Source organism: Pseudophryne corroboree, chromosome 8 (assembly GCF_028390025.1).
Source record: "Pseudophryne corroboree isolate aPseCor3 chromosome 8, aPseCor3.hap2, whole genome shotgun sequence".
NCBI classification, from domain to species: domain Eukaryota; kingdom Metazoa; phylum Chordata; class Amphibia; order Anura; family Myobatrachidae; genus Pseudophryne; species Pseudophryne corroboree.
In genome coordinates this window covers 5,362,769-5,388,905 of record NC_086451.1, presented here as the reverse complement: position 1 = coordinate 5,388,905, position 26,137 = coordinate 5,362,769, and the positions used below count along the sequence as shown (strand labels likewise).

Below are 26,137 nucleotides of genomic sequence, written 5' to 3'. Positions count from 1 at the left end.
CATACAGTAAGAGGGCAGTGCAGGAGCAGAGCATTGTGTCCTCCTGGAGAGGTCATGTTGGAAGATATGGCATAGGTATGAGCACTGGATCAGTAAGGGTCATGTTGGGAGGTATGACATAGGTATGAGCACTGGGTCAGTATTGGTGTACAGCACAGGTGATGATAATCATACAGTAAGAGGGAAGAGCAGGAGCAGAGCATTGTGTCCTCCTGGAGAGGGTCATGTTGGGAGGTATGACATAGGTATGAGCACTGGGTCAGTATTAGGGTACAGCACAGGTGATGGTAATCATACAATAAGAGGGAAGAGCAGGAGCAGAGCATTGTGTCCTCCTGGAGAGGTCATGTTGGGAGGTATGACATAGGTATGAGCACTGGGTCAGTATTAGGGTACAGCACAGGTGATGGTAATCATACAGTAAGAGGGAGGTGAAGGAGCAGAGCATTGTGTCCTCCTGGAGAGGTCATGTTGGGAGGTATGACATAGGTATGAGCACTGGGTCAGTATTAGGGTACAGCACAGGTGATGGTAATCATACAGTAAGAGGGAAGAGCAGGAGCAGAGCATTGTGTCCTCCTTGAGAGGTCATGTTGGGAGGTATGACATAGGTATGAGCACTGGGTCAGTATTAGGGTACAGCACAGGTGATGGTAATCATACAGTAAGAGGGAAGAGCAGGAGCAGAGAATTGTGTCCTCCTGGAGAGGGTCATGTTGGGAGGTATGACATAGGTATGAGCACTGGGTCAGTATTAGGGTACAGCACAGGTGATGGTAATCATACAGTAAGAGGGAAGTGAAGGAGCAGAGCATTGTGTCCTCCTGGAGAGGTCATGTTGGGAGGTATGACATAGGTATGAGTACTGGGCCAGTATTAGGGTACAGCACAGGTGATGGTAATCATACAGTAAGAGGGAAGAGCAGGAGCAGAGAATTGTGTCCTCCTGGAGAGGGTCATGTTGGGAGGTATGACATAGGTATGAGCACTGGGTCAGTATTAGGGTACAGCACAGGTGATGGTAATCATACAGTAAGAGGGAAGTGCAGGAGCAGAGCATTGTGTCCTCCTGGAGAGGGTTATGTTGGGAGGTATGACATAGGTATGAGCACTGGGACAGTATTAGGGTACAGCACAGGTGATGGTAATCATACAGTAAGAGGGAAGAGCAGGAGCAGAGCATTGTGTCCTCCTGGAGATGTCATGTTGGGAGGTATGGCATAGGTATGAGCATTGGATCAGTAAGGTTCATGTTGGGAGGTATGACATAGGTATGAGCACTGGGTCAGTATTAGGGTACAGCACAGGTGATGGTAATCATACAGTAAGAGGGAAGTGCAGGAGCAGAGCATTGTGTCCTCCTGGAGAGGGTCATGAATGGAGGTATGACATAGGTATGAGCACTGGGTCAGTATTAGGGTACAGCACAGGTGATGGTAATCATACAGTAAGAGGGAAGTGCAGGAGCAGAGCATTGTGTCCTCCTGGAGAGGGTCATGTTGGGAGGTATGACATAGGTATGAGCACTGGGTCAGTATTGGGGTACAGCACAGGTGATGGTAATCATACAGTAAGAGGGAAGAGCAGGAGCAGAGCATTGTGTCCTCCTGGAGAGGGTCATGAATGGAGGTAAGACATAGGTATGAGCACTGGGTCAGTATTAGGGTACAGCACAGGTGATGGTAATCATACAGTAAGAGGGAAGAGTAGGAGCAGAGCATTGTGTCCTCCTGGAGAGGGTCATGTTGGGAGGTATGACATAGGTATGAGCACTGGATCAGTAAGGGTCATGTTGGGAGGTATGACATAGGTATGAGCACTGGCTCAGTATTAGGGTACAGCACAGGTGATGATAATCATACAGTAAGAGGGCAGTGCAGGAGCAGAGCATTGTGTCCTCCTGGAGAGGTCATGTTGGAAGGTATGGCATAGGTATGAGCACTGGATCAGTAAGGGTCATGTTGGGAGGTATGACATAGGTATGAGCACTGGGTCAGTATTGGGGTACAGCACAGGTGATGGTAATCATACAGTAAGAGGGAAGTGCAGGAGCAGAGCATTGTGTCCTCCTGGAGAGGGTCATGTTGGGAGGTATGACATAGGTATGAGCATTGGGTCAGTATTAGGGTACAGCACAGGTGATGGTAATCATACAGTAAGAGGGAAGAGCAGGAACAGAGCATTGTGTCCTCCTGGAGAGGGTCATGTTGGGAGGTATGACACAGGTATGAGCACTGGGTTAGTATTGGGGTACAGCACAGGTGATGGTAATCATACAGTAAGAGGGAAGTGCAGGAGCAGAGCATTGTGTCCTCCTGGAGAGGGTCATGTTGGGAGGTATGACATAGGTATGAGCACTGGGTCAGTATTAGGGTACAGCACAGGTGATGGTAATCATACAGTAAGAGGGAAGTGAAGGAGCAGAGCATTGTGTCCTCCTGGAGAGGTCATGTTGGGAGGTATGACATAGGTATGAGTACTGGGCCAGTATTAGGGTACAGCACAGGTGATGGTAATCATACAGTAAGAGGGAAGAGCTGGAGCAGAGAATTGTGTCCTCCTGGAGAGGGTCATGTTGGGAGGTATGACATAGGTATGAGCACTGGGTCAGTATTAGGGTACAGCACAGGTGATGGTAATCATACAGTAAGAGGGAAGTGCAGGAGCAGAGCATTGTGTCCTCCTGGAGAGGTCATGTTGGGAGGTATGACATAGGTATGAGTACTGGGCCAGTATTAGGGTACAGCACAGGTGATGGTAATCATACAGTAAGAGGGAAGAGCTGGAGCAGAGAATTGTGTCCTCCTGGAGAGGGTCATGTTGGGAGGTATGACATAGGTATGAGCACTGGGTCAGTATTAGGGTACAGCACAGGTGATGGTAATCATACAGTAAGAGGGAAGTGCAGGAGCAGAGCATTGTGTCCTCCTGGAGAGGGTCATGTTGGGAGGTATGACATAGGTATGAGCACTGGGACAGTATTAGGGTACAGCACAGGTGATGGTAATCATACAGTAAGAGGGAAGAGCAGGAGCAGAGCATTGTGTCCTCCTGGAGAGGGTCATGTTGGGAGGTATGACATAGGTATGAGCATTGGATCAGTAAGGTTCATGTTGGGAGGTATGACATAGGTATGAGCACTGGGTCAGTATTAGGGTACAGCACAGGTGATGGTAATCATACAGTAAGAGGGAAGAGCAGGAGCAGAGCATTGTGTCCTCCTGGAGAGGGTCATGTTGGGAGGTATGACATAGGTATGAGCACTGGGTCAGTATTAGGGTACAGCACAGGTGATGGTAATCATACAGTAAGAGGGAAGAGCAGGAGCAGAGCATTGTGTCCTCCTGGAGAGGTCATGTTGGGAGGTATGACATAGGTATGAGCACTGGGTCAGTATTAGGGTACAGCACAGGTGATGGTAATCATACAGTAAGAGGGAAGTGCAGGAGCAGAGCATTGTGTCCTCCTGGAGAGGGTCATGTTGGGAGGTATGACATAGGTATGAGCACTGGGACAGTATTAGGGTACAGCACAGGTGATGGTAATCATACAGTAAGAGGGAAGAGCAGGAGCAGAGCATTGTGTCCTCCTGGAGAGGGTCATGAATGGAGGTAAGACATAGGTATGAGCACTGGGTCAGTATTAGGGTACAGCACAGGTGATGGTAATCATACAGTAAGAGGGAAGAGTAGGAGCAGAGCATTGTGTCCTCCTGGAGAGGGTCATGTTGGGAGGTATGACATAGGTATGAGCATTGGGTCAGTATTAGGGTACAGCACAGGTGATGGTAATCATACAGTAATAGGGAAGAGCAGGAGCAGAGCATTGTGTCCTCCTGGAGAGGGTCATGTTGGGAGGTATGACACAGGTATGAGCACTGGGTTAGTATTGGGGTACAGCACAGGTGATGGTAATCATACAGTAAGAGGGAAGTGCAGGAGCAGAGCATTGTGTCCTCCTGGAGAGGGTCATGTTGGGAGGTATGACATAGGTATGAGCACTGGGTCAGTATTGGGGTACAGCACAGGTGATGGTAATCATACAGTAAGAGGGAAGAGCAGGAGCAGAGCATTGTGTCCTCCTGGAGAGGTCATGTTGGGAGGTATGACATAGGTATGAGCACTGGGTCAGTATTAGGGTACAGCACAGGTGATGGTAATCATACAGTAAGACGGAAGAGCAGGAGCAGAGCATTGTGTCCTCCTGGAGAGGTCATGTTGGGAGGTATGACATAGGTATGAGCACTGGGTCAGTATTAGGGTACAGCACAGGTGATGGTAATCATACAATAAGAGGGAAGAGCAGGAGCAGAGCACTGTGTTCTCCTGGACAGGTCATGTTGGGAGGTATGACATAGGTATGAGCACTGGCTCAGTATTAGGGTACAGCACAGGTGATGGTAATCATACATTAAGAGGGAAGAGCAGGAGCAGAGCATTGTGTCCTCCTGGAGAGGTCATGTTGGGAGGTATGACATAGGCATGAGCACTGGACAGTATTAGGGTACAGCACAGGTGATGGTAATCATACAGTAAGAGGGAAGAGCAGGAGCAGAGAATTGTGTCCTCCTGGAGAGGGTCATGTTGGGAGGTATGACATAGGTATGAGCACTGGGACAGTATTAGGGTACAGCACAGGTGATGGTAATCATACAGTAAGAGGGAAGAGCAGGAGCAGAGCATTGTGTCCTCCTGGAGAGGGTCATGAATGGAGGTAAGACATAGGTATGAGCACTGGGTCAGTATTAGGGTACAGCACAGGTGATGGTAATCATACAGTAAGAGGGAAGAGTAGGAGCAGAGCATTGTGTCCTCCTGGAGAGGGTCATGTTGGGAGGTATGACATAGGTATGAGCATTGGGTCAGTATTAGGGTACAGCACAGGTGATGGTAATCATACAGTAAGAGGGAAGAGCAGGAGCAGAGCATTGTGTCCTCCTGGAGAGGGTCATGTTGGGAGGTATGACACAGGTATGAGCACTGGGTTAGTATTGGGGTACAGCACAGGTGATGGTAATCATACAGTAAGAGGGAAGTGCAGGAGCAGAGCATTGTGTCCTCCTGGAGAGGGTCATGTTGGGAGGTATGACATAGGTATGAGCACTGGGTCAGTATTGGGGTACAGCACAGGTGATGGTAATCATACAGTAAGAGGGAAGAGCAGGAGCAGAGCATTGTGTCCTCCTGGAGAGGTCATGTTGGGAGGTATGACATAGGTATGAGCACTGGGTCAGTATTAGGGTACAGCACAGGTGATGGTAATCATACAGTAAGAGGGAAGAGCAGGAGCAGAGCATTGTGTCCTCCTGGAGAGGTCATGTTGGGAGGTATGACATAGGTATGAGCACTGGGTCAGTATTAGGGTACAGCACAGGTGATGGTTATCATACAGTAAGACGGAAGAGCAGGAGCAGAGCATTGTGTCCTCCTGGAGAGGTCATGTTGGGAGGTATGACATAGGTATGAGCACTGGGTCAGTATTAGGGTACAGCACAGGTGATGGTAATCATACAATAAGAGGGAAGAGCAGGAGCAGAGCATTGTGTCCTCCTGGACAGGTCATGTTGGGAGGTATGACATAGGTATGAGCACTGGCTCAGTATTAGGGTACAGCACAGGTGATGGTAATCATACATTAAGAGGGAAGAGCAGGAGCAGAGCATTGTGTTCTCCTGGAGAGGTCATGTTGGGAGGTATGACATAGGTATGAGCACTGGGTCAGTATTAGGGTACAGCACAGGTTATGGTAATCATACAGTAAGAGGGAAGAGCAAGAGCAGAGCATTGTGTCCTCCTGGAGAGGTCATGTTGGGAGGTATGACATAGGTATGAGCACTGGGTCAGTATTAGGGTACAGCACAGGTGATGGTAATCATACAGTAAGAGGGAAGAGCAGGAGCAGAGCATTGTGTCCTCCTGGAGAGGTCATGTTGGGAGGTATGACATAGGTATGAGCACTGGGTCAGTATTAGGGTACAGCACAGGTGATGGTAATCATACAGTAAGAGGGAAGAGCAGGAGCAGAGCATTGTGTCCGCCTGGAGAGGTCATGTTGGGAGGTATGACATAGGTATGAGCACTGGGTCAGTATTAGGGTACAGCACAGGTGATGGTAATCATACAGTAAGAGGGAAGAGCAGGAGCAGAGCATTGTGTCCTCCTGGAGAGGGTCATGTTGGGAGGTATGACATAGGTATGAGCACTGGGTCAGTATTAGGGTACAGCACAGGTGATGGTAATCATACAGTAAGAGGGAAGAGCAGGAGCAGAGCATTGTGTCCTCCTGGAGAGGTCATGTTGGGAGGTATGACATAGGTATGAGCACTGGGTCAGTATTAGGGTACAGCACAGGTGATGGTAATCATACAGTAAGAGGGAAGAGCAGGAGCAGAGCATTGTGTCCTCCTGGAGAGGTCATGTTGGGAGGTATGACATAGGTATGAGCACTGGGTCAGTATTAGGGTACAGCACAGGTGATGGTAATCATACAGTAAGAGGGAAGAGCAGGAGCAGAGCATTGTGTCCTCCTGGAGAGGGTCATGTTGGGAGGTATGACATAGGTATGAGCACTGGGTCAGTATTAGGGTACAGCACAGGTGATGGTAATCATACAGTAAGAGGGAAGAGCAGGAGCAGAGCATTGTGTCCTCCTGGAGAGGGTCATGTTGGGAGGTATGACATAGGTATGAGCACTGGGTCAGTATTAGGGTACAGCACAGGTGATGGTAATCATACAGTAAGAGGGAAGAGCAGGAGCAGAGCATTGTGTCCTCCTGGAGAGGTCATGTTGGGAGGTATGACATAGGTATGAGCACTGGGTCAGTATTAGGGTACAGCACAGGTGATGGTAATCATACAGTAAGAGGGAAGAGCAGGAGCAGAGCATTGTGTCCTCCTGGAGAGGTCATGTTGGGACGTATGACATAGGTATGAGCACTGGGTCAGTATTAGGGTACAGCACAGGTGATGGTAATCATACAGTAAGAGGGAAGAGCAGGAGCAGAGCATTGTGTCCTCCTGGAGAGGTCATGTTGGGAGGTATGACATAGGTATGAGCACTGGGTCAGTATTAGGGTACAGCACAGGTGATGATAATCATACAGTAAGAGGGAAGAGCAGGAGCAGAGCATTGTGTCCTCCTGGAGAGGTCATGTTGGGAGGTATGACATAGGTATGAGCACTGGGTCAGTATCAGGGTACAGCACAGGTGATGGTAATCATACAGTAAGAGGGAAGAGCAGGAGCAGAGCATTGTGTCCTCCTGGAGAGGTCATGTTGGGAGGTATGACATAGGTATGAGCACTGGGTCAGTATTAGGGTACAGCACAGGTGATGGTAATCATACAGTAAGAGAGAAGAGCAGGAGCAGAGCATTGTGTCCTCCTGGAGAGGTCATGTTGGGAGGTATGACATAGGTATGAGCACTGGGTCAGTATTAGGGTACAGCACAGGTGATGATAATCATACAGTAAGAGGGAAGAGCAGGAGCAGAGCATTGTGTCCTCCTGGAGAGGTCATGTTGGGAGGTGTGACATAGGTATGAGCACTGGGTCAGTATTAGGGTACAGTACAGGTGATGGTAATCATACAATAAGAGGGAAGAGCAGGAGCAGAGCATTGTGTCCTCCTGGAGAGGTCATGTTGGGAGGTATGACATAGGTATGAGCACTGGGTCAGTATTAGGGTACAGCACAGGTGATGGTAATCATACAGTAAGAGGGAAGAGCAGGAGCAGAGCATTGTGTCCTCCTGGAGAGGTCATGTTGGGAGGTATGACATAGGTATGAGCACTGGGTCAGTATTAGGGTACAGCACAGGTGATGGTAATCATACAGTAAGAGGGAAGAGCAGGAGCAGAGCATTGTGTCTCCTGGAGAGGTCATGTTGGGAGGTATGACATAGGTATGAGCACTGGGTCAGTATTAGGGTACAGCACAGGTGATGGTAATCATACAGTAAGAGGGAAGAGCAGGAGCAGAGCATTGTGTCCTCCTGGAGAAGTCATGTTGGGAGGTATGACATAGGTATGAGCACTGGGTCAGTATTAGGGTACAGCACAGGTGATGGTAATCATACAGTAAGAGGGAAGAGCAGGAGCAGAGCATTGTGTCCTCCTGGAGAGGTCATGTTGGGAGGTATGACATAGGTATGAGCACTGGGTCAGTATTGGGGAACAGCACAGGTGATGGTAATCATACAGTAAGAGGGAAGAGCAGGAGCAGAGCATTGTGTCCTCCTGGAGAGATCATGTAGGGAGGTATGACATAGGTATGAGCACTGGGTCAGTATTAGGGTACAGCACAGGTGATGGTAATTATACAGTAAGAGGGAAGAGCAGGAGCAGAGCATTGTGTCCTCCTGGAGAGATCATGTTGGGAGGTATGACATAGGTATGAGCACTGTGTCAGTATTAGGGTACAGCACAGGTGATGGTAATCATACAGTAAGAGGGAAGAGCAGGAGCAGAGCATTGTGTCCTCCTGGAGAGGTCATGTTGGGAGGTATGACATAGGTATGAGCACTGGGTCAGTATTAGGGTACAGCACAGGTGATAGTAATCATACAGTAAGAGGGAAGAGCAGGAGCAGAGCATTGTGTCCTCCTGGAGAGGTCATGTTGGGGGGTATGACATAGGTATGAGCACTGGGTCAGTATTAGGGTACAGCACAGGTGATGATAATCATACAGTAAGAGGGAAGAGCAGGAGCAGAGCATTGTGTCCTCCTGGAGAGGGTCATGTTGGGAGGTATGACATAGGTATGAGCACTGGGTCAGTATTAGGGTACAGCACAGGTGATGGTAATCATACAGTAAGAGGGAAGAGCAGGAGCAGAGCATTGTGTCCCTCCTGGAGAGGTCATGTTGGGAGGTATGACATAGGTATGAGCACTGGGTCAGTGTTAGGGTACAGCACAGGTGATGGTAATTATACAGTAAGAGGGAAGAGCAGGAGCAGAGCATTGTGTCCTCCTGGAGAGGTCATGTTGGGAGGTATGACATAGGTATGAGCACTGGGTCAGTATTAGGGTATAGCACAGGTGATGGTAATCATACAGTAAGAGGGAAGAGCAGGAGCAGAGCATTGTGTCCTCCTGGAGAGGTCATGTTGGGAGGTATGACATAGGTATGAGCACTTCGTCAGTATTAGGGTACAGCACAGGTGATGGTAATCATACAGTAAGAGGGAAGAGCAGGAGCAGAGCATTGTGTCCTCCTGGAGAGGTCATGTTGGGAGGTATGACATAGGTATGAGCACTGGGTCAGTATTGGGGTACAGCACAGATTGTACACGCTACATACAGGTGACTGATTACGCAGATAATCCGGAGTGATGGAAGTAAATGAATCTCTACATGGTTTGTGGTTATACATCTCACTGATAACATAATCATCGCAGTATTTACCATCTCCGGTGTCGCCGGCCAGGTGCCGCAGCGCCAGTAACTGGGCGTCCTCATAGTCTGTATAACGCTTCATAAATGCTGGAAGATGAAACACAAGCCGGGGTAGATTTAGAGATGTTTCCCATAGCAACCAGATTCAAGCTATCACTTATCATGTGCAGTGTAGACAATGAACGCTAGAATCTGATTGGCTGCTACCTACACATTTCCTCTTTAGCAATTTCATGTTTATAGAAAGGAGAAGGTGTCAGAGGTCATTGCCTCGTCTTCTCTCTCACATAGAGACCCCTCTTACCCAGCGCGTCTTCCACACCGCCATCCGTAAGGTCACACGCGGCACCTGGGGGCAGTTTCTTCTTCACCCCGGCCAACGGAGATCCAATCACAGTCAGGCATTTCCTGATATAGGGATGAGGCACCAGGTCACTGCATTTACCAGTAAGTACAATGAGAATCCAAATATGATGCACACCCTCCTAACACCTGTGCCCCCTCCGTACGCAGATAGCGGCGTTCCTCTGCCACTAGCGCCTATCCGCTCGCCAGAATGACATCACACCTAATGAGTATCATTCCTTACTTAGGCCCAAATGTATGAAGCCTTAAAAAGTGATAAAGTGGAGACTGATAGAGAGATAAAGTAGCAGCCAATCAGCTCCTGTCATGTCACAGGCTGTGTTTGAAAAATGACAGTTAGGAGCTGATTGGCTGGTACTTTATCTCTCCTTGTCCGTCTCCAGTTTATCACTTTACTGGGATCCACAAACGGCATCTTATTGGCTATTCGCTGTCACGTGTTTTGGATAGACAATAAGAAATATCCACACAAATTCGAATTGGGAAGCTCTGCCATCCCTCAGTCTTGTTACACTCACGCTGATCTGTGCCTCTCTGCCGTGCCTCACGCTTCAGTCACATTACACTTACACTAATCTGGGCCTATCTGACATGCCTCAGTCACATTACACTAATGCTGATCTGGGCCTATCTGCTGTGCCTCATGCCTCAATCACATTACACTCACGCTGATCTGTGCCTCATGCCTCAGTCACATTACACTCACGCTGATCTGTGCCTCATGCCTCAGTCACATTACACTCACGCTGGTCTGGGCCTCATGCCTCAGTCACATCACACTCACGCTGGTCTGGGCCTCATGCCTCAGTCACATTACACTCACGTTGATATGTGCCTCATGCCTCAGTCACATTACACTCACGCTGGTCTGGGCCTCATGCCTCAGTCACATTACACTCACGCTGATCTGTGCCTCATGCCTCAGTGACATTACACTCACGCTGGTCTGAGCCTCATGCCTTAGTCACATTACACTCACGCTGATCTGTGCCTCATGGCTCAGTCTCATTACACTCACGCTGGTCTGGGCCTCATGCCTCAGTCACATTACACTCACGCTGATCTGTGCCGCAAGCTTCAGTCACATTACACTCACGCTGGTCTGGGCCTCATGCCTCAGTCACATTACACTCACGCTAATCTGTGCCTCATGCATCAGTTACATTACACTCACGCTGGTCTGGGCCTCATGCCTCAGTCACATTTCACTCACGCTGATCTGTGCCTCATGCCTCAGTCACATTACACTCACGCTGGTCTGGGCCTCATGCCTCAGTCACATTACACTCACGCTGATCTGTGCCTCATGCCTCAGTCACATTACACTCACGCTGGTCTGGGCCTCATGCCTCAGTCACATTACACTCACGCTGATCTGTGCCTCATGCCTCAGTCACATTACACTCACGCTGGTCTGGGCCTCTCTGCTGGCTGTATTTTCAGCATCTCGGGCAGCAGCTGATAGAGATCTTCTGAGTATTCCACGTGGTCCCGAATGGTCTGTAAAATGCCATGTAAGGCCGAGGCATCCGTCCTGATCCTCAGCAGAGCTGCAGTAATCTCTGCCTCCTACACAGGAATAGAAATGGCTGTAATGGACTCAGTACAATGACAGGCAGCACGGGGGGCTGTGATGTAACGTACGCTGTATATCGAGGTGCTCATCAGATCCAGTAACACACACCCCACAGACCAGACGACCGACCTCTCGCCGTACACAAACCGCAGCGACTCCGGAGACAGGAACATGTTCCTCTCTGTAAGTGACATAGACATATATTACATGTAAAACGCCATCCTCTGGAGACTTGTATGGGGCTAACCCCAGGGCGTGCGTTCTTCCAGACTGCGGAACTTTCTATATATGTCCCTAGGAAGGTATACAGGGACATACTGTACAGTATATAGGATCTCTGACCAGACAGATCCATCTTACACCTGAGAAAATGGCCTAATGATAGGACCTGATTCACATGTGGCTGGAGCTGCGACCGTCCTGGCAAAGTACCAATAATCTGTACTTTACACATACGCAGGACCCACTCTGTGCGTGCGTGACCAGGACGCAGCCCGTCGCTCACAGTCTGCTGCCGTCTGGGTGGCGGTGAAGGCCTAGGTTTTACGCCGCTGTTTAGAGGGTGGGAAGAGGTCATGGATCTCCATCATAGGACACTGATATCCCGGAATCTGCGAGGGGCGGATTGTGCATCACCATGGCTGCTGCAAGCCACCAGATGGTGAGATATCCGATGCTGCGTCCTGTGACACAGGTGAGACCACTACTACAGCAGGAGGCATGCGCGTGTAATAGACGCCTCCTACTGCGTCACTATACAGCGCTATCACTGCTGCGTGTAATAGATGCCTCCTGCTATATAATCATACAGAGCTATCACTGCTGCGTGTAACAGATGCCTCCTGCTGTATAATCATACAGAGCTATCACTGCTGCGTGTAACAGATGCCTCCTGCTATATAATCATACAGAGCTATCACTGCTGCGTGTAACAGATGCCTCCTGCTATATAATCATACAGAGCTATCACTGCTGCGTGTAACAGATGCCTCCTGCTGTATAATCATACAGAGCTATCACTGCTGCGTGTAACAGATGCCTCCTGCTATATAATCATACAGAGCTATCACTGCTGCGTGTAACAGATGCCTCCTGCTATATAATCATACAGAGCTATCACTGCTGCGTGTAACAGATGCCTCCTGCTATGTAATCATACAGAGCTATCACTGCTGCGTGTAACAGATGCCTCCTGCTATATAATCATACAGAGCTATCACTGCTGCGTGTAATAGATGCCTCCTGCTATATAATCATACAGAGCTATCACTGCTGCGTGTAACAGATGCCTCCTGCTATATAATCATACAGAGCTATCACTGCTGCGTGTAACAGATGCCTCCTGCTATATAATCATACAGAGCTATCACTGCTGCGTGTAATAGATGCCTCCTGCTATATAATCATACAGAGCTATCACTGCTGCGTGTAACAGATGCCTCCTGCTATATAATCATACAGAGCTATCACTGCTGCGTGTAATAGATGCCTCCTGCTATATAATCATACAGAGCTATCACTGCTGCGTGTAATAGATGCCTCCTGCTATATAATCATACAGAGCTATCACTGCTGCGTGTAACAGATGCCTCCTGCTATATAATCATACAGAGCTATCACTGCTGCGTGTAACAGATGCCTCCTGCTATGTAATCATACAGAGCTATCACTTCTGCGTGTAACAGATGCCTCCTGCTATATAATCATACAGAGCTATCACTGCTGCGTGTAATAGATGCCTCCTGCTATATAATCATACAGAGCTATCACTGCTGCGTGTAACAGATGCCTCCTGCTATATAATCATACAGAGCTATCACTGCTGCGTGTAACAGATGCCTCCTGCTATATAATCATACAGAGCTATCACTGCTGCGTGTAATAGATGCCTCCTGCTATATAATCATACAGAGCTATCACTGCTGCGTGTAATAGATGCCTCCTGCTATATAATCATACAGAGCTATCACTGCTGCGTGTAATAGATGCCTCCTGCTATATAATCATACAGAGCTATCACTGCTGCGTGTAACAGATGCCTCCTGCTATATAATCATACAGAGCTATCACTGCTGCGTGTAACAGATGCCTCCTGCTATATAATCATACAGAGCTATCACTGCTGCGTGTAATAGATGCCTCCTGCTATATAATCATACAGAGCTATCACTGCTGCGTGTAACAGATGCCTCCTGCTATATAATCATACAGAGCTATCACTGCTGCGTGTAATAGATGCCTCCTGCTATATAATCATACAGAGCTATCACTGGTGCGTGTAACAGATGCCTCCTGCTATATAATCATACAGAGCTATCACTGCTGTGTGTAATAGATGCCTCCTGCTATATAATCATACAGAGCTATCACTGCTGCGTGTAATAGATGCCTCCTGCTATATAATCATACAGAGCTATCACTGCTGCGTGTAACAGATGCCTCCTGCTATATAATCATACAGAGCTATCACTGCTGCGTGTAATAGATACCTCCTGCTATATAATCATACAGAGCTATCACTGCTGCGTGTAACAGATGCCTCCTGCTATATAATCATACAGAGCTATCACTGCTGCGTGTAACAGATGCCTCCTGCTATATAATCATACAGAGCTATCACTGCTGCGTGTAACAGATGCCTCCTGCTATATAATCATACAGAGCTATCACTGCTGCGTGTAACAGATGCCTCCTGCTATATAATCATACAGAGCTATCACTGCTGCGTGTAATAGATGCCTCCTGCTATATAATCATACAGAGCTATCACTGCTGCGTGTAACAGATGCCTCCTGCTATATAATCATACAGAGCTATCACTGCTGCGTGTAACAGATGCCTCCTGCTATATAATCATACAGAGCTATCACTGCTGCGTGTAACAGATGCCTCCTGCTATATAATCATACAGAGCTATCACTGCTGCGTGTAACAGATGCCTCCTGCTATATAATCATACAGAGCTATCACTGCTGCGTGTAATAGATGCCTCCTGCTATATAATCATACAGAGCTATCACTGCTGCGTGTAACAGATGCCTCCTGCTATATAATCATACAGAGCTATCACTGCTGCGTGTAACAGATGCCTCCTGCTATATAATCATACAGAGCTATCACTGCTGCGTGTAACAGATGCCTCCTGCTATATAATCATACAGAGCTATCACTGCTGCGTGTAACAGATGCCTCCTGCTATATAATCATACAGAGCTATCACTGCTGCGTGTAACAGATGCCTCCTGCTATATAATCATACAGAGCTATCACTGCTGCGTGTAACAGATGCCTCCTGCTATATAATCATACAGAGCTATCACTGCTGCGTGTAACAGATGCCTCCTGCTATATAATCATACAGAGCTATCACTGCTGCGTGTAACAGATGCCTCCTGCTATATAATCATACAGAGCTATCACTGCTGCGTGTAACAGATGCCTCCTGCTATATAATCATACAGAGCTATCACTGCTGCGTGTAACAGATGCCTCCTGCTATATAATCATACAGAGCTATCACTGCTGCGTGTAACAGATGCCTCCTGCTATATAATCATACAGAGCTATCACTGCTGCGTGTAACAGATGCCTCCTGCTATATAATCATACAGAGCTATCACTGCTGCGTGTAATAGATGCCTCCTGCTATATAATCATACAGAGCTATCACTGCTGCGTGTAACAGATGCCTCCTGCTATATAATCATACAGAGCTATCACTGCTGCGTGTAACAGATGCCTCCTGCTATATAATCATACAGAGCTATCACTGCTGCGTGTAACAGATGCCTCCTGCTATATAATCATACAGAGCTATCACTGCTGCGTGTAACAGATGCCTCCTGCTGTATAATCATACAGAGCTATCACTGCTGCGTGTAACAGATGCCTCCTGCTATATAATCATACAGAGCTATCACTGCTGCGTGTAATAGATACCTCCTGCTATATAATCATACAGAGCTATCACTGCTGCGTGTAACAGATGCCTCCTGCTATATAATCATACAGAGCTATCACTGCTGCGTGTAATAGATGCCTCCTGCTATATAATCATACAGAGCTATCACTGCTGAGTGTAACAGATGCCTCCTGCTATATAATCATACAGAGCTATCACTGCTGTGTGTAACAGATGCCTCCTGCTATATAATCATACAGAGCTATCACTGCTGCGTGTAACAGATGCCTCCTGCTATATAATCATACAGAGCTATCACTGCTGCGTGTAACAGATGCCTCCTGCTATATAATCATACAGAGCTATCACTGCTGCATGTAACAGATGCCTCCTGCTATATAATCATACAGAGCTATCACTGCTGCGTGTAACAGATGCCTCCTGCTATATAATCATACAGAGCTATCACTACTGCGTGTAATAGATGCCTCCTGCTATATAATCATACAGAGCTATCACTGCTGCGTGTAACAGATGCCTCCTGCTATATAATCATACAGAGCTATCACTGCTGCGTGTAACAGATGCCTCCTGCTATATAATCATACAGAGCTATCACTGCTGCGTGTAACAGATGCCTCCTGCTATATAATCATACAGAGCTATCACTGCTGCGTGTAACAGATGCCTCCTGCTATATAATCATACAGAGCTATCACTGCTGCGTGTAACAGATGCCTCCTGCTATATAATCATACAGAGCTATCACTGCTGCGTGTAACAGATGCCTCCTGCTATATAATCATACAGAGCTATCACTGCTGCGTGTAACAGATGCCTCCTGCTATATAATCATACAGAGCTATCACTGCTGCGTGTAATAGATGCCTCCTGCTATATAATCATACAGAGCTATCACTGCTGCGTGTAATAGATGCCTCCTGCTATATAATCATACAGAGCTATCACTGCTGCGTGTAATAGATGCCTCCTGCTATATAATCATACAGAGCTATCACTGCTGCGTGTAACAGATGCCTCCTGCTATATAATCATACAGAGCTATCACTGCTGCGTGTAAACAGATGCCTCCTGCTATATAATCATACAGAGCTATCACTGCTGCGTGTAACAGATGCCTCCTGCTATATAATCATACAGAGCTATCACTGCTGCGTGTAACAGATGCCTCCTGCTGTATAATCATACAGAGCTATCACTGCTGCGTGTAACAGATGCCTCCTGCTATATAATCATACAGAGCTATCACTGCTGCGTGTAATAGATGCCTCCTGCTATATAATCATACAGAGCTATCACTGCTGCGTGTAACAGATGCCTCCTGCTATATAATCATACAGAGCTATCACTGCTGCGTGTAATAGATGCCTCCTGCTATATAATCATACAGAGCTATCACTGCTGCGTGTAATAGATGCCTCCTGCTATATAATCATACAGAGCTATCACTGCTGCGTGTAACAGATGCCTCCTGCTATATAATCATACAGAGCTATCACTGCTGCGTGTAATAGATGCCTCCTGCTGTATAATCATACAGAGCTATCACTGCTGCGTGTAATAGATGCCTCCTGCTATATAATCATACAGAGCTATCACTGCTGCGTGTAACAGATGCCTCCTGCTGTATAATCATACAGAGCTATCACTGCTGCGTGTAACAGATGCCTCCTGCTGTATAATCATACAGAGCTATCACTGCTGCGTGTAAACAGATGCCTCCTGCTATATAATCATACAGAGCTATCACTGCTGCGTGTAACAGATGCCTCCTGCTATATAATCATACAGAGCTATCACTGCTGCATGTAACAGATGCCTCCTGCTATATAATCATACAGAGCTATCACTGCTGCGTGTAACAGATGCCTCCTGCTATATAATCATACAGAGCTATCACTGCTGCGTGTAACAGATGCCTCCTGCTATATAATCATACAGAGCTATCACTGCTGCGTGTAACAGATGCCTCCTGCTATATAATCATACAGAGCTATCACTGCTGCGTGTAATAGATGCCTCCTGCTGTATAATCATACAGAGCTATCACTGCTGCGTGTAACAGATGCCTCCTGCTATATAATCATACAGAGCTATCACTGCTGCGTGTAACAGATGCCTCCTGCTGTATAATCATACAGAGCTATCACTGCTGCGTGTAATAGATGCCTCCTGCTGTATAATCATACAGAGCTATCACTGCTGCGTGTAACAGATGCCTCCTGCTATATAATCATACAGAGCTATCACTGCTGCGTGTAACAGATGCCTCCTGCTATATAATCATACAGAGCTATCACTGCTGCGTGTAACAGATGCCTCCTGCTATATAATCATACAGAGCTATCACTGCTGCGTGTAACAGATGCCTCCTGCTATATAATCATACAGAGCTATCACTGCTGCGTGTAACAGATGCCTCCTGCTATATAATCATACAGAGCTATCACTGCTGCGTGTAACAGATGCCTCCTGCTATATAATCATACAGAGCTATCACTGCTGCGTGTAATAGATGCCTCCTGCTATATAATCATACAGAGCTATCACTGCTGCGTGTAATAGATGCCTCCTGCTATATAATCATACAGAGCTATCACTGCTGCGTGTAATAGATGCCTCCTGCTATATAATCATACAGAGCTATCACTGCTGCGTGTAACAGATGCCTCCTGCTATGTAATCATACAGAGCTATCACTGCTGCGTGTAACAGATGCCTCCTGCTATATAATCATACAGAGCTATCACTGCTGCTTACATGGAAGTCATACTGTAGCACCTCCAACCACATCTGTATTAGGCCCAGTGAGTGCGATGAGTCTCCTGTGTGTACATACACGTCGCACCGCGCATGCATTCAGGGTCCCTGCACACAGAGACGCGCCTCACAAAAATATATAAAAAATGTATTGGGCGGTGACTGGGAGGTGGTAAGCGTGCGACGGAAGCAATCAGTCTGATGGGTGTGTTATGGGAGCTTCATGGGCGTGGCTGTGATAGTGGCTGTGTGTACAGGCGTTCAGCCATTCGCATGGGAGGCCACAGTCTGACGGACAATCTGCACCTAGCATGGGGCGACGGATGGCTGCGTCTAAAGACGCACCAAGTGGTATTACAGTGTCTATGGGCACTGACAGTCTGCGCCCCAGTCCTGGCACATGCAGACGCCCGGCTGTGCACCAGGAGAGGGCGTGTAGTGGTATTACAGTGTCTATGGGCACTGACAGTGGGCGCCCCAGTCCTGGCACATGCAGACGCCCGGCTGTGCACCAGGAGAGGGCATGTAGTGGTATTACAGTGTCTATGGGCACTGACAGTCTGCGCCCCAGTCCTGGCACATGCAGACGCCCGGCTGTGCACCAGGAGAGGGCATGTAGTGGTATTACAGTGTCTATGGGCACTGACAGTGGGCGCCCCAGTCCTGGCACATGCAGACGCCCGGCTGTGCACCAGGAGAGGGCGTGTAGTGGTATTACAGTGTCTATGGGCACTGACAGTGGGCGCCCCAGTCCTGGCACATGCAGATACCCGGCTGTGCACCAGGAGAGGGCGTGTAGTGGAATTACAGTGTCTATGGGCACTGACAGTGGGCGCCCCAGTCCTGGCACATGCAGACGCCCGGCTGTGCACCAGGAGAGGGCGTGTAGCGGTATTACAGTGTCTATGGGCACTGACAGTCTACGCCCCAGTCCTGCCACATGCAGACGCCCGGCTGTGCACCAGGAGAGGGCGTGTAGTGGTATTACAGTGTCTATGGGCACTGACAGTCTGCGCCCCAGTCCTGCCACATGCAGACGCCCGGCTGTGCACCAGGAGAGGGCGTGTAGTGGTATTACAGTGTCTATGGGCACTGACAGTGGGCGCCCCAGTCCTGGCACATGCAGACGCCCGGCTGTGCACCAGGAGAGGGCATGTAGTGGTATTACAGTGTCTATGGGCACTGACAGTCTGCGCCCCAGTCCTGGCACATGCAGACGCCCGGCTGTGCACCAGGAGAGGGCATGTAGTGGTATTACAGTGTCTATGGGCACTGACAGTGGGCGCCCCAGTCCTGGCACATGCAGACGCCCGGCTGTGCACCAGGAGAGGGCGTGTAGTGGTATTACAGTGTCTATGGGCACTGACAGTGGGCGCCCCAGTCCTGGCACATGCAGATACCCGGCTGTGCACCAGGAGAGGGCGTGTAGTGGAATTACAGTGTCTATGGGCACTGACAGTGGGCGCCCCAGTCCTGGCACATGCAGACGCCCGGCTGTGCACCAGGAGAGGGCGTGTAGCGGTATTACAGTGTCTATGGGCACTGACAGTCTACGCCCCAGTCCTGCCACATGCAGACGCCCGGCTGTGCACCAGGAGAGGGCGTGTAGTGGTATTACAGTGTCTATGGGCACTGACAGTCTGCGCCCCAGTCCTGCCACATGCAGACGCCCGGCTGTGCACCAGGAGAGGGCGTGTAGTGGTATTACAGTGTCTATGGGCACTGACAGTGGGCGCCCCAGTCCTGGCACATGCAGACGCCCGGCTGTGCACCAGGAGAGGGCATGTAGTGGTATTACAGTGTCTATGGGCACTGACAGTCTGCGCCCCAGTCCTGGCACATGCAGACGCCCGGCTGTGCACCAGGAGAGGGCATGTAGTGGTATTACAGTGTCTATGGGCACTGACAGTGGGCGCCCCAGTCCTGGCACATGCAGACGCCCGGCTGTGCACCAGGAGAGGGCGTGTAGTGGTATTACAGTGTCTATGGGCACTGACAGTGGGCGCCCCAGTCCTGGCACATGCAGATACCCGGCTGTGCACCAGGAGAGGGCGTGTAGTGGAATTACAGTGTCTATGGGCACTGACAGTGGGCGCCCCAGTCCTGGCACATGCAGACGCCCGGCTGTGCACCAGGAGAGGGCGTGTAGCGGTATTACAGTGTCTATGGGCACTGACAGTCTACGCCCCAGTCCTGCCACATGCAGACGCCCGGCTGTGCACCAGGAGAGGGCGTGTAGTGGTATTACAGTGTCTATGGGCACTGACAGTCTGCGCCCCAGTCCTGCCACATGCAGACGCCCGGCTGTGCACCAGGAGAGGGCGTGTAGTGGTATTACAGTGTCTATAGGCACTGACAGTGGGCGCCCCAGTCCTGGCACATGCAGACGCCCGGCTGTGCACCAGGAGAGGGCGTGTAGTGGTATTACAGTGTCTATGGGCACTGACAGTCTGCGCCCCAGTCCTGGCACATGCAGACGCCCGGCTGTGCACCAGGAGAGGGCGTGTAGTGGTATTACAGTGTCTATGGGCACTGACAGTCTGCGCCCCAGTCCTGGCACATGCAGACGCCCGGCTGTGCACCAGGAGAGGGCGTGTAGTGGTATTACAGTGTCTATGGGCACTGACAGTCTGCGCCCCAGTCCTGGCACATGCAGACGCCCGGCTGTGCACCAGGAGAGGGCGTGTAGTGGTATTACAGTGTCTATGGGCACTGACAGTCTGCGCCGCAGTCCTGGCACATGCAGACGCCCGGCTGTGCACCAGGAGAGGGCATGTAGTGGTATTACAGTGTCTATGGGCACTGACAGTCTGCGCCCCAGTCCTGGCACATGCAGACGCCCGGCTGTGCACCAGGAGAGGGCGTGTAGTGGTATTACAGTGTCTATGGGCACTGACAGTGGGCGCCCCAGTCCTGGCACATGCAGACACCCGGCTGTGCACCAGGAGAGGGCGTGTAGTGGTATTACAGTGTCTATGGGCACTGACAGTCTGCACCCCAGTCCTGGCACATGCAGACGCCCGGCTGTGCACCAGGAGAGGGCGTGTAGTGGTATTACAGTGTCTATGGGCACTGACAGTCTGCGCCCCAGTCCTGGTACATGCAGACGCCCGGCTGTGCACCAGGAGAGGGCGTGTAGTGGTATTACAGTGTCTATGGGCACTGACAGTGGGCGCCCCAGTCCTGGCACATGCAGATGCCCGGCTGTGCACCAGGAGAGGGCGTGTAGTGGTATTACAGTGTCTATGGGCACTGACAGTCTGCGCCCCAGTCCTGGCACATGCAGACGCCCGGCTGTGCACCAGGAGAGGGCGTGTAGTGGTATTACAGTGTCTATGGGCACTGACAGTCTGCGCCCCAGTCCTGGCACATGCAGACGCCTGGCTGTGCACCAGGAGAGGGCGTGTAGTGGTATTACAGTGTCTATGGGCACTGACAGTGGGCGCCCCAGTCCTGGCACATGCAGACGCCCGGCTGTGCACCAGGAGAGGGCGTGTAGTGGTATTACAGTGTCTATGGGCACTGACAGTCTGCGCCCCAGTCCTGGCACATGCAGACGCCCGGCTGTGCACCAGGAGAGGGCGTGTAGTGGTATTACAGTGTCTATGGGCACTGACAGTCTGCGCCCCAGTCCTGGCACATGCAGACGCCCGGCTGTGCACCAGGAGAGGGCGTGTAGTGGTATTACAGTGTCTATGGGCACTGACAGTCTGCGCCCCAGTCCTGGCACATGCAGACGCCCGGCTGTGCACCAGGAGAGGGCGTGTAGTGGTATTACAGTGTCTATGGGCACTGACAGTCTGCGCCCCAGTCCTGGCACATGCAGATACCCGGCTGTGCACCAGGAGAGGGCGTGTAGTGGTATTACAGTCTCTATCGGCACTGACAGTCTGCGCCCCAGTCCTGGCACATGCAGACGCCCGGCTGTGCACCAGGAGAGGGCGTGTAGTGGTATTACAGTGTCTATGGGCACTGACAGTCTGCGCCCCAGTCCTGGCACATGCAGACGCCCGGCTGTGCACCAGAAGAGGGCGTGTAGTGGTATTACAGTGTCTATGGGCACAGACAGTCTGCGCCGCAGTCCTGGCACATGCAGACGCCCGGCTGTGCACCAGGAGAGGGCATGTAGTGGTATTACAGTGTCTATGGGCACTGACAGTCTGCGCCCCAGTCCTGGCACATGCAGACGCCCGGCTGTGCACCAGGAGAGGGCGTGTAGTGGTATTACAGTGTCTATGGGCACTGACAGTGGGCGCCCCAGTCCTGGCACATGCAGACACCCGGCTGTGCACCAGGAGAGGGCGTGTAGTGGTATTACAGTGTCTATGGGCACTGACAATCTGCGCCCCAGTCCTGGCACATGCAGACGCCCGGCTGTGCACCAGGAGAGGGCGTGTAGTGGTATTACAGTGTCTATGGGCACTGACAGTCTGCGCCCCAGTCCTGGTACATGCAGACGCCCGGCTGTGCACCAGGAGAGGGCGTGTAGTGGTATTACAGTGTCTATGGGCACTGACAGTGGGCGCCCCAGTCCTGGCACATGCAGATGCCCGGCTGTGCACCAGGAGAGGGCGTGTAGTGGTATTACAGTGTCTATGGGCACTGACAGTCTGCGCCCCAGTCCTGGCACATGCAGACGCCCGGCTGTGCACCAGGAGAGGGCGTGTAGTGGTATTACAGTGTCTATGGGCACTGACAGTCTGCGCCCCAGTCCTGGCACATGCAGACGCCCGGCTGTGCACCAGGAGAGGGCGTGTAGTGGTATTACAGTGTCTATGGGCACTGACAGTGGGCGCCCCAGTCCTGGCACATGCAGATACCCGGCTGTGCACCAGGAGAGGGCGTGTAGTGGTATTACAGTGTCTATGGGCACTGACAGTCTGCGCCCCAGTCCTGGCACATGCAGACGCCCGGCTGTGCACCAGGAGAGGGCGTGTAGTGGTATTACAGTGTCTATGGGCACTGACAGTCTGCGCCCCAGTCATGGCACATGCAGACGCCCGGCTGTGCACCAGGAGAGGGCGTGTAGTGGTATTACAGTGTCTATGGGCACTGACAGTCTGCGCCCCAGTCCTGGCACATGCAGACGCCCGGCTGTGCACCAGGAGAGGGCGTGTAGTGGTATTACAGTGTCTATGGGCACTGACAGTCTGCGCCCCAGTCCTGGCACATGCAGATACCCGGCTGTGCACCAGGAGAGGGCGTGTAGTGGTATTACAGTCTCTATGGGCACTGACAGTCTGCGCCCCAGTCCTGGCACATGCAGACGCCCGGCTGTGCACCAGGAGAGGGCGTGTAGTGGTATTACAGTGTCTATGGGCACTGACAGTCTGCGCCCCAGTCCTGGCACATGCAGACGCCCGGCTGTGCACCAGGAGAGGGCGTGTAGTGGTATTACAGTGTCTATGGGCACTGACAGTCTGCGCCCCAGTCCTGGCACATGCAGACGCCCGGCTGTGCACCAGGAGAGGGCGTGTAGTGGTATTACAGTGTCTATGGGCACTGACAGTGGGCGCCCCAGTCCTGGCACATGCAGATACCCGGCTGTGCACCAGGAGAGGGCGTGTAGTGGTATTACAGTCTCTATGGGCACTGACAGTCTGCGCCCCAGTCCTGGCACATGTAGACGCCCGGCTGTGCACCAGGAGAGGGCGTGTAGTGGTATTACAGTGTCTATGGGCACTGACAGTGGGCGCCCCAGTCCTGGCACATGCAGACGCCCGGCTGTGCACCAGGAGAGGGCGTGTAGTGGTATTACAGTGTCTATGGGCACTGACAGTGGGCGCCCCAGTCCTGGCACATGCAGATACCCGGCTGTGCACCAGGAGAGGGCGTGTAGTGGTATTACAGTGTCTATGGGCACTGACAGTGGGCGCCCCAGTCCTGGCACATGCAGATGCCCGGCTGTGCACCAGGAGAGGGCGTGTAGTGGTATTACAGTGTCTATGGGCACTGACAGTCTGCGCCCCAGTCCTGGCACATGCAGACGCCCGGCTGTGCACCAGGAGAGGGCGTGTAGTGGTATTACAGTGTCTATGGGCACTGACAGTCTGCGCCCCAGTCCTGGCACATGCAGACGCCCGGCTGTGCACCAGGAGAGGGCGTGTAGTGGTATTACAGTGTCTATGGGCACTGACAGTGGGCGCCTCAGTCCTGGCACATGCAGACGCCCGGCTGTGCACCAGCAGAGGGCGTGTAGTGGTATTACAGTGTCTATGGGCACTGACAGTGGGCGCCCCAGTCCTGGCACATGCAGACGCCCGGCTGTGCACCAGGAGAGGGCGTGTAGTGGTATTACAGTGTCTATGGGCACTGACAGTCTGCGCCCCAGTCCTGGCACATGCAGACGCCCGGCTGTGCACCAGGAGAGGGCGTGTAGTGGTATTACAGTGTCTATGGGCACTGACAGTCTGCGCCCCAGTCCTGGCACATGCAGACGCCCGGCTGTGCACCAGGAGAGGGCGTGTAGTGGTATTACAGTGTCTATGGGCACTGACAGTCTGCGCCCCAGTCCTGGCACATGCAGACGCCCGGCTGTGCACCAGGAGAGGGCGTGTAGTGGTATTACAGTGTCTATGGGCACTGACAGTGGGCGCCCCAGTCCTGGCACATGCAGACGCCCGGCTGTGCACCAGGAGAGGGCGTGTAGTGGTATTACAGTGTCTATGGGCACTGACAGTGGGCGCCCCAGTCCTGGCACATGCAGACGCCCGGCTGTGCACCAGGAGAGGGCGTGTAGTGGTATTACAGTGTCTATGGGCACTGACAGTCTGCGCCCCAGTCCTGGCACATGCAGATACCCGGCTGTGCACCAGGAGAGGGCGTGTAGTGGTATTACAGTCTCTATGGGCACTGACAGTCTGCGCCCCAGTCCTGGCACATGCAGACGCCCGGCTGTGCACCAGGAGAGGGCGTGTAGTGGTATTACAGTGTCTATGGGCACTGACAGTCTGCGCCCCAGTCCTGGCACATGCAGACGCCCGGCTGTGCACCAGGAGAGGGCGTGTAGTGGTATTACAGTGTCTATGGGCACTGACAGTCTGCGCCCCAGTCCTGGCACATGCAGACGCCCGGCTGTGCACCAGGAGAGGGCGTGTAGTGGTATTACAGTGTCTATGGGCACTGACAGTGGGCGCCCCAGTCCTGGCACATGCAGATACCCGGCTGTGCACCAGGAGAGGGCGTGTAGTGGTATTACAGTCTCTATGGGCACTGACAGTCTGCGCCCCAGTCCTGGCACATGTAGACGCCCGGCTGTGCACCAGGAGAGGGCGTGTAGTGGTATTACAGTGTCTATGGGCACTGACAGTGGGCGCCCCAGTCCTGGCACATGCAGACGCCCGGCTGTGCACCAGGAGAGGGCGTGTAGTGGTATTACAGTGTCTATGGGCACTGACAGTGGGCGCCCCAGTCCTGGCACATGCAGATACCCGGCTGTGCACCAGGAGAGGGCGTGTAGTGGTATTACAGTGTCTATGGGCACTGACAGTGGGCGCCCCAGTCCTGGCACATGCAGATGCCCGGCTGTGCACCAGGAGAGGGCGTGTAGTGGTATTACAGTGTCTATGGGCACTGACAGTCTGCGCCCCAGTCCTGGCACATGCAGACGCCCGGCTGTGCACCAGGAGAGGGCGTGTAGTGGTATTACAGTGTCTATGGGCACTGACAGTCTGCGCCCCAGTCCTGGCACATGCAGACGCCCGGCTGTGCACCAGGAGAGGGCGTGTAGTGGTATTACAGTGTCTATGGGCACTGACAGTGGGCGCCTCAGTCCTGGCACATGCAGACGCCCGGCTGTGCACCAGCAGAGGGCGTGTAGTGGTATTACAGTGTCTATGGGCACTGACAGTGGGCGCCCCAGTCCTGGCACATGCAGACGCCCGGCTGTGCACCAGGAGAGGGCGTGTAGTGGTATTACAGTGTCTATGGGCACTGACAGTCTGCGCCCCAGTCCTGGCACATGCAGACGCCCGGCTGTGCACCAGGAGAGGGCGTGTAGTGGTATTACAGTGTCTATGGGCACTGACAGTCTGCGCCCCAGTCCTGGCACATGCAGACGCCCGGCTGTGCACCAGGAGAGGGCGTGTAGTGGTATTACAGTGTCTATGGGCACTGACAG

At 51.5% G+C, this 26,137-nt stretch overlaps 1 protein-coding gene across 1 annotated transcript in view; it reads right to left on the bottom strand.

Moving 5' to 3' along the window:
- The window catches only part of STKLD1 (serine/threonine kinase like domain containing 1), a 147,012-nt gene that overhangs the window by 55,408 nt on the left and 65,467 nt on the right, over positions 1-26,137 (bottom strand). Inside the window, exons 8-11 of the mRNA XM_063935799.1 lie at positions 11,405-11,517; positions 11,169-11,329; positions 9,699-9,829; positions 9,404-9,481 (exon numbers count right to left, since the gene is read on the bottom strand). Coding sequence (XP_063791869.1) covers positions 9,404-9,481; positions 9,699-9,829; positions 11,169-11,329; positions 11,405-11,517 — 483 coding nt within the window. The remainder of the gene's footprint in view (positions 1-9,403; positions 9,482-9,698; positions 9,830-11,168; positions 11,330-11,404; positions 11,518-26,137) is intronic.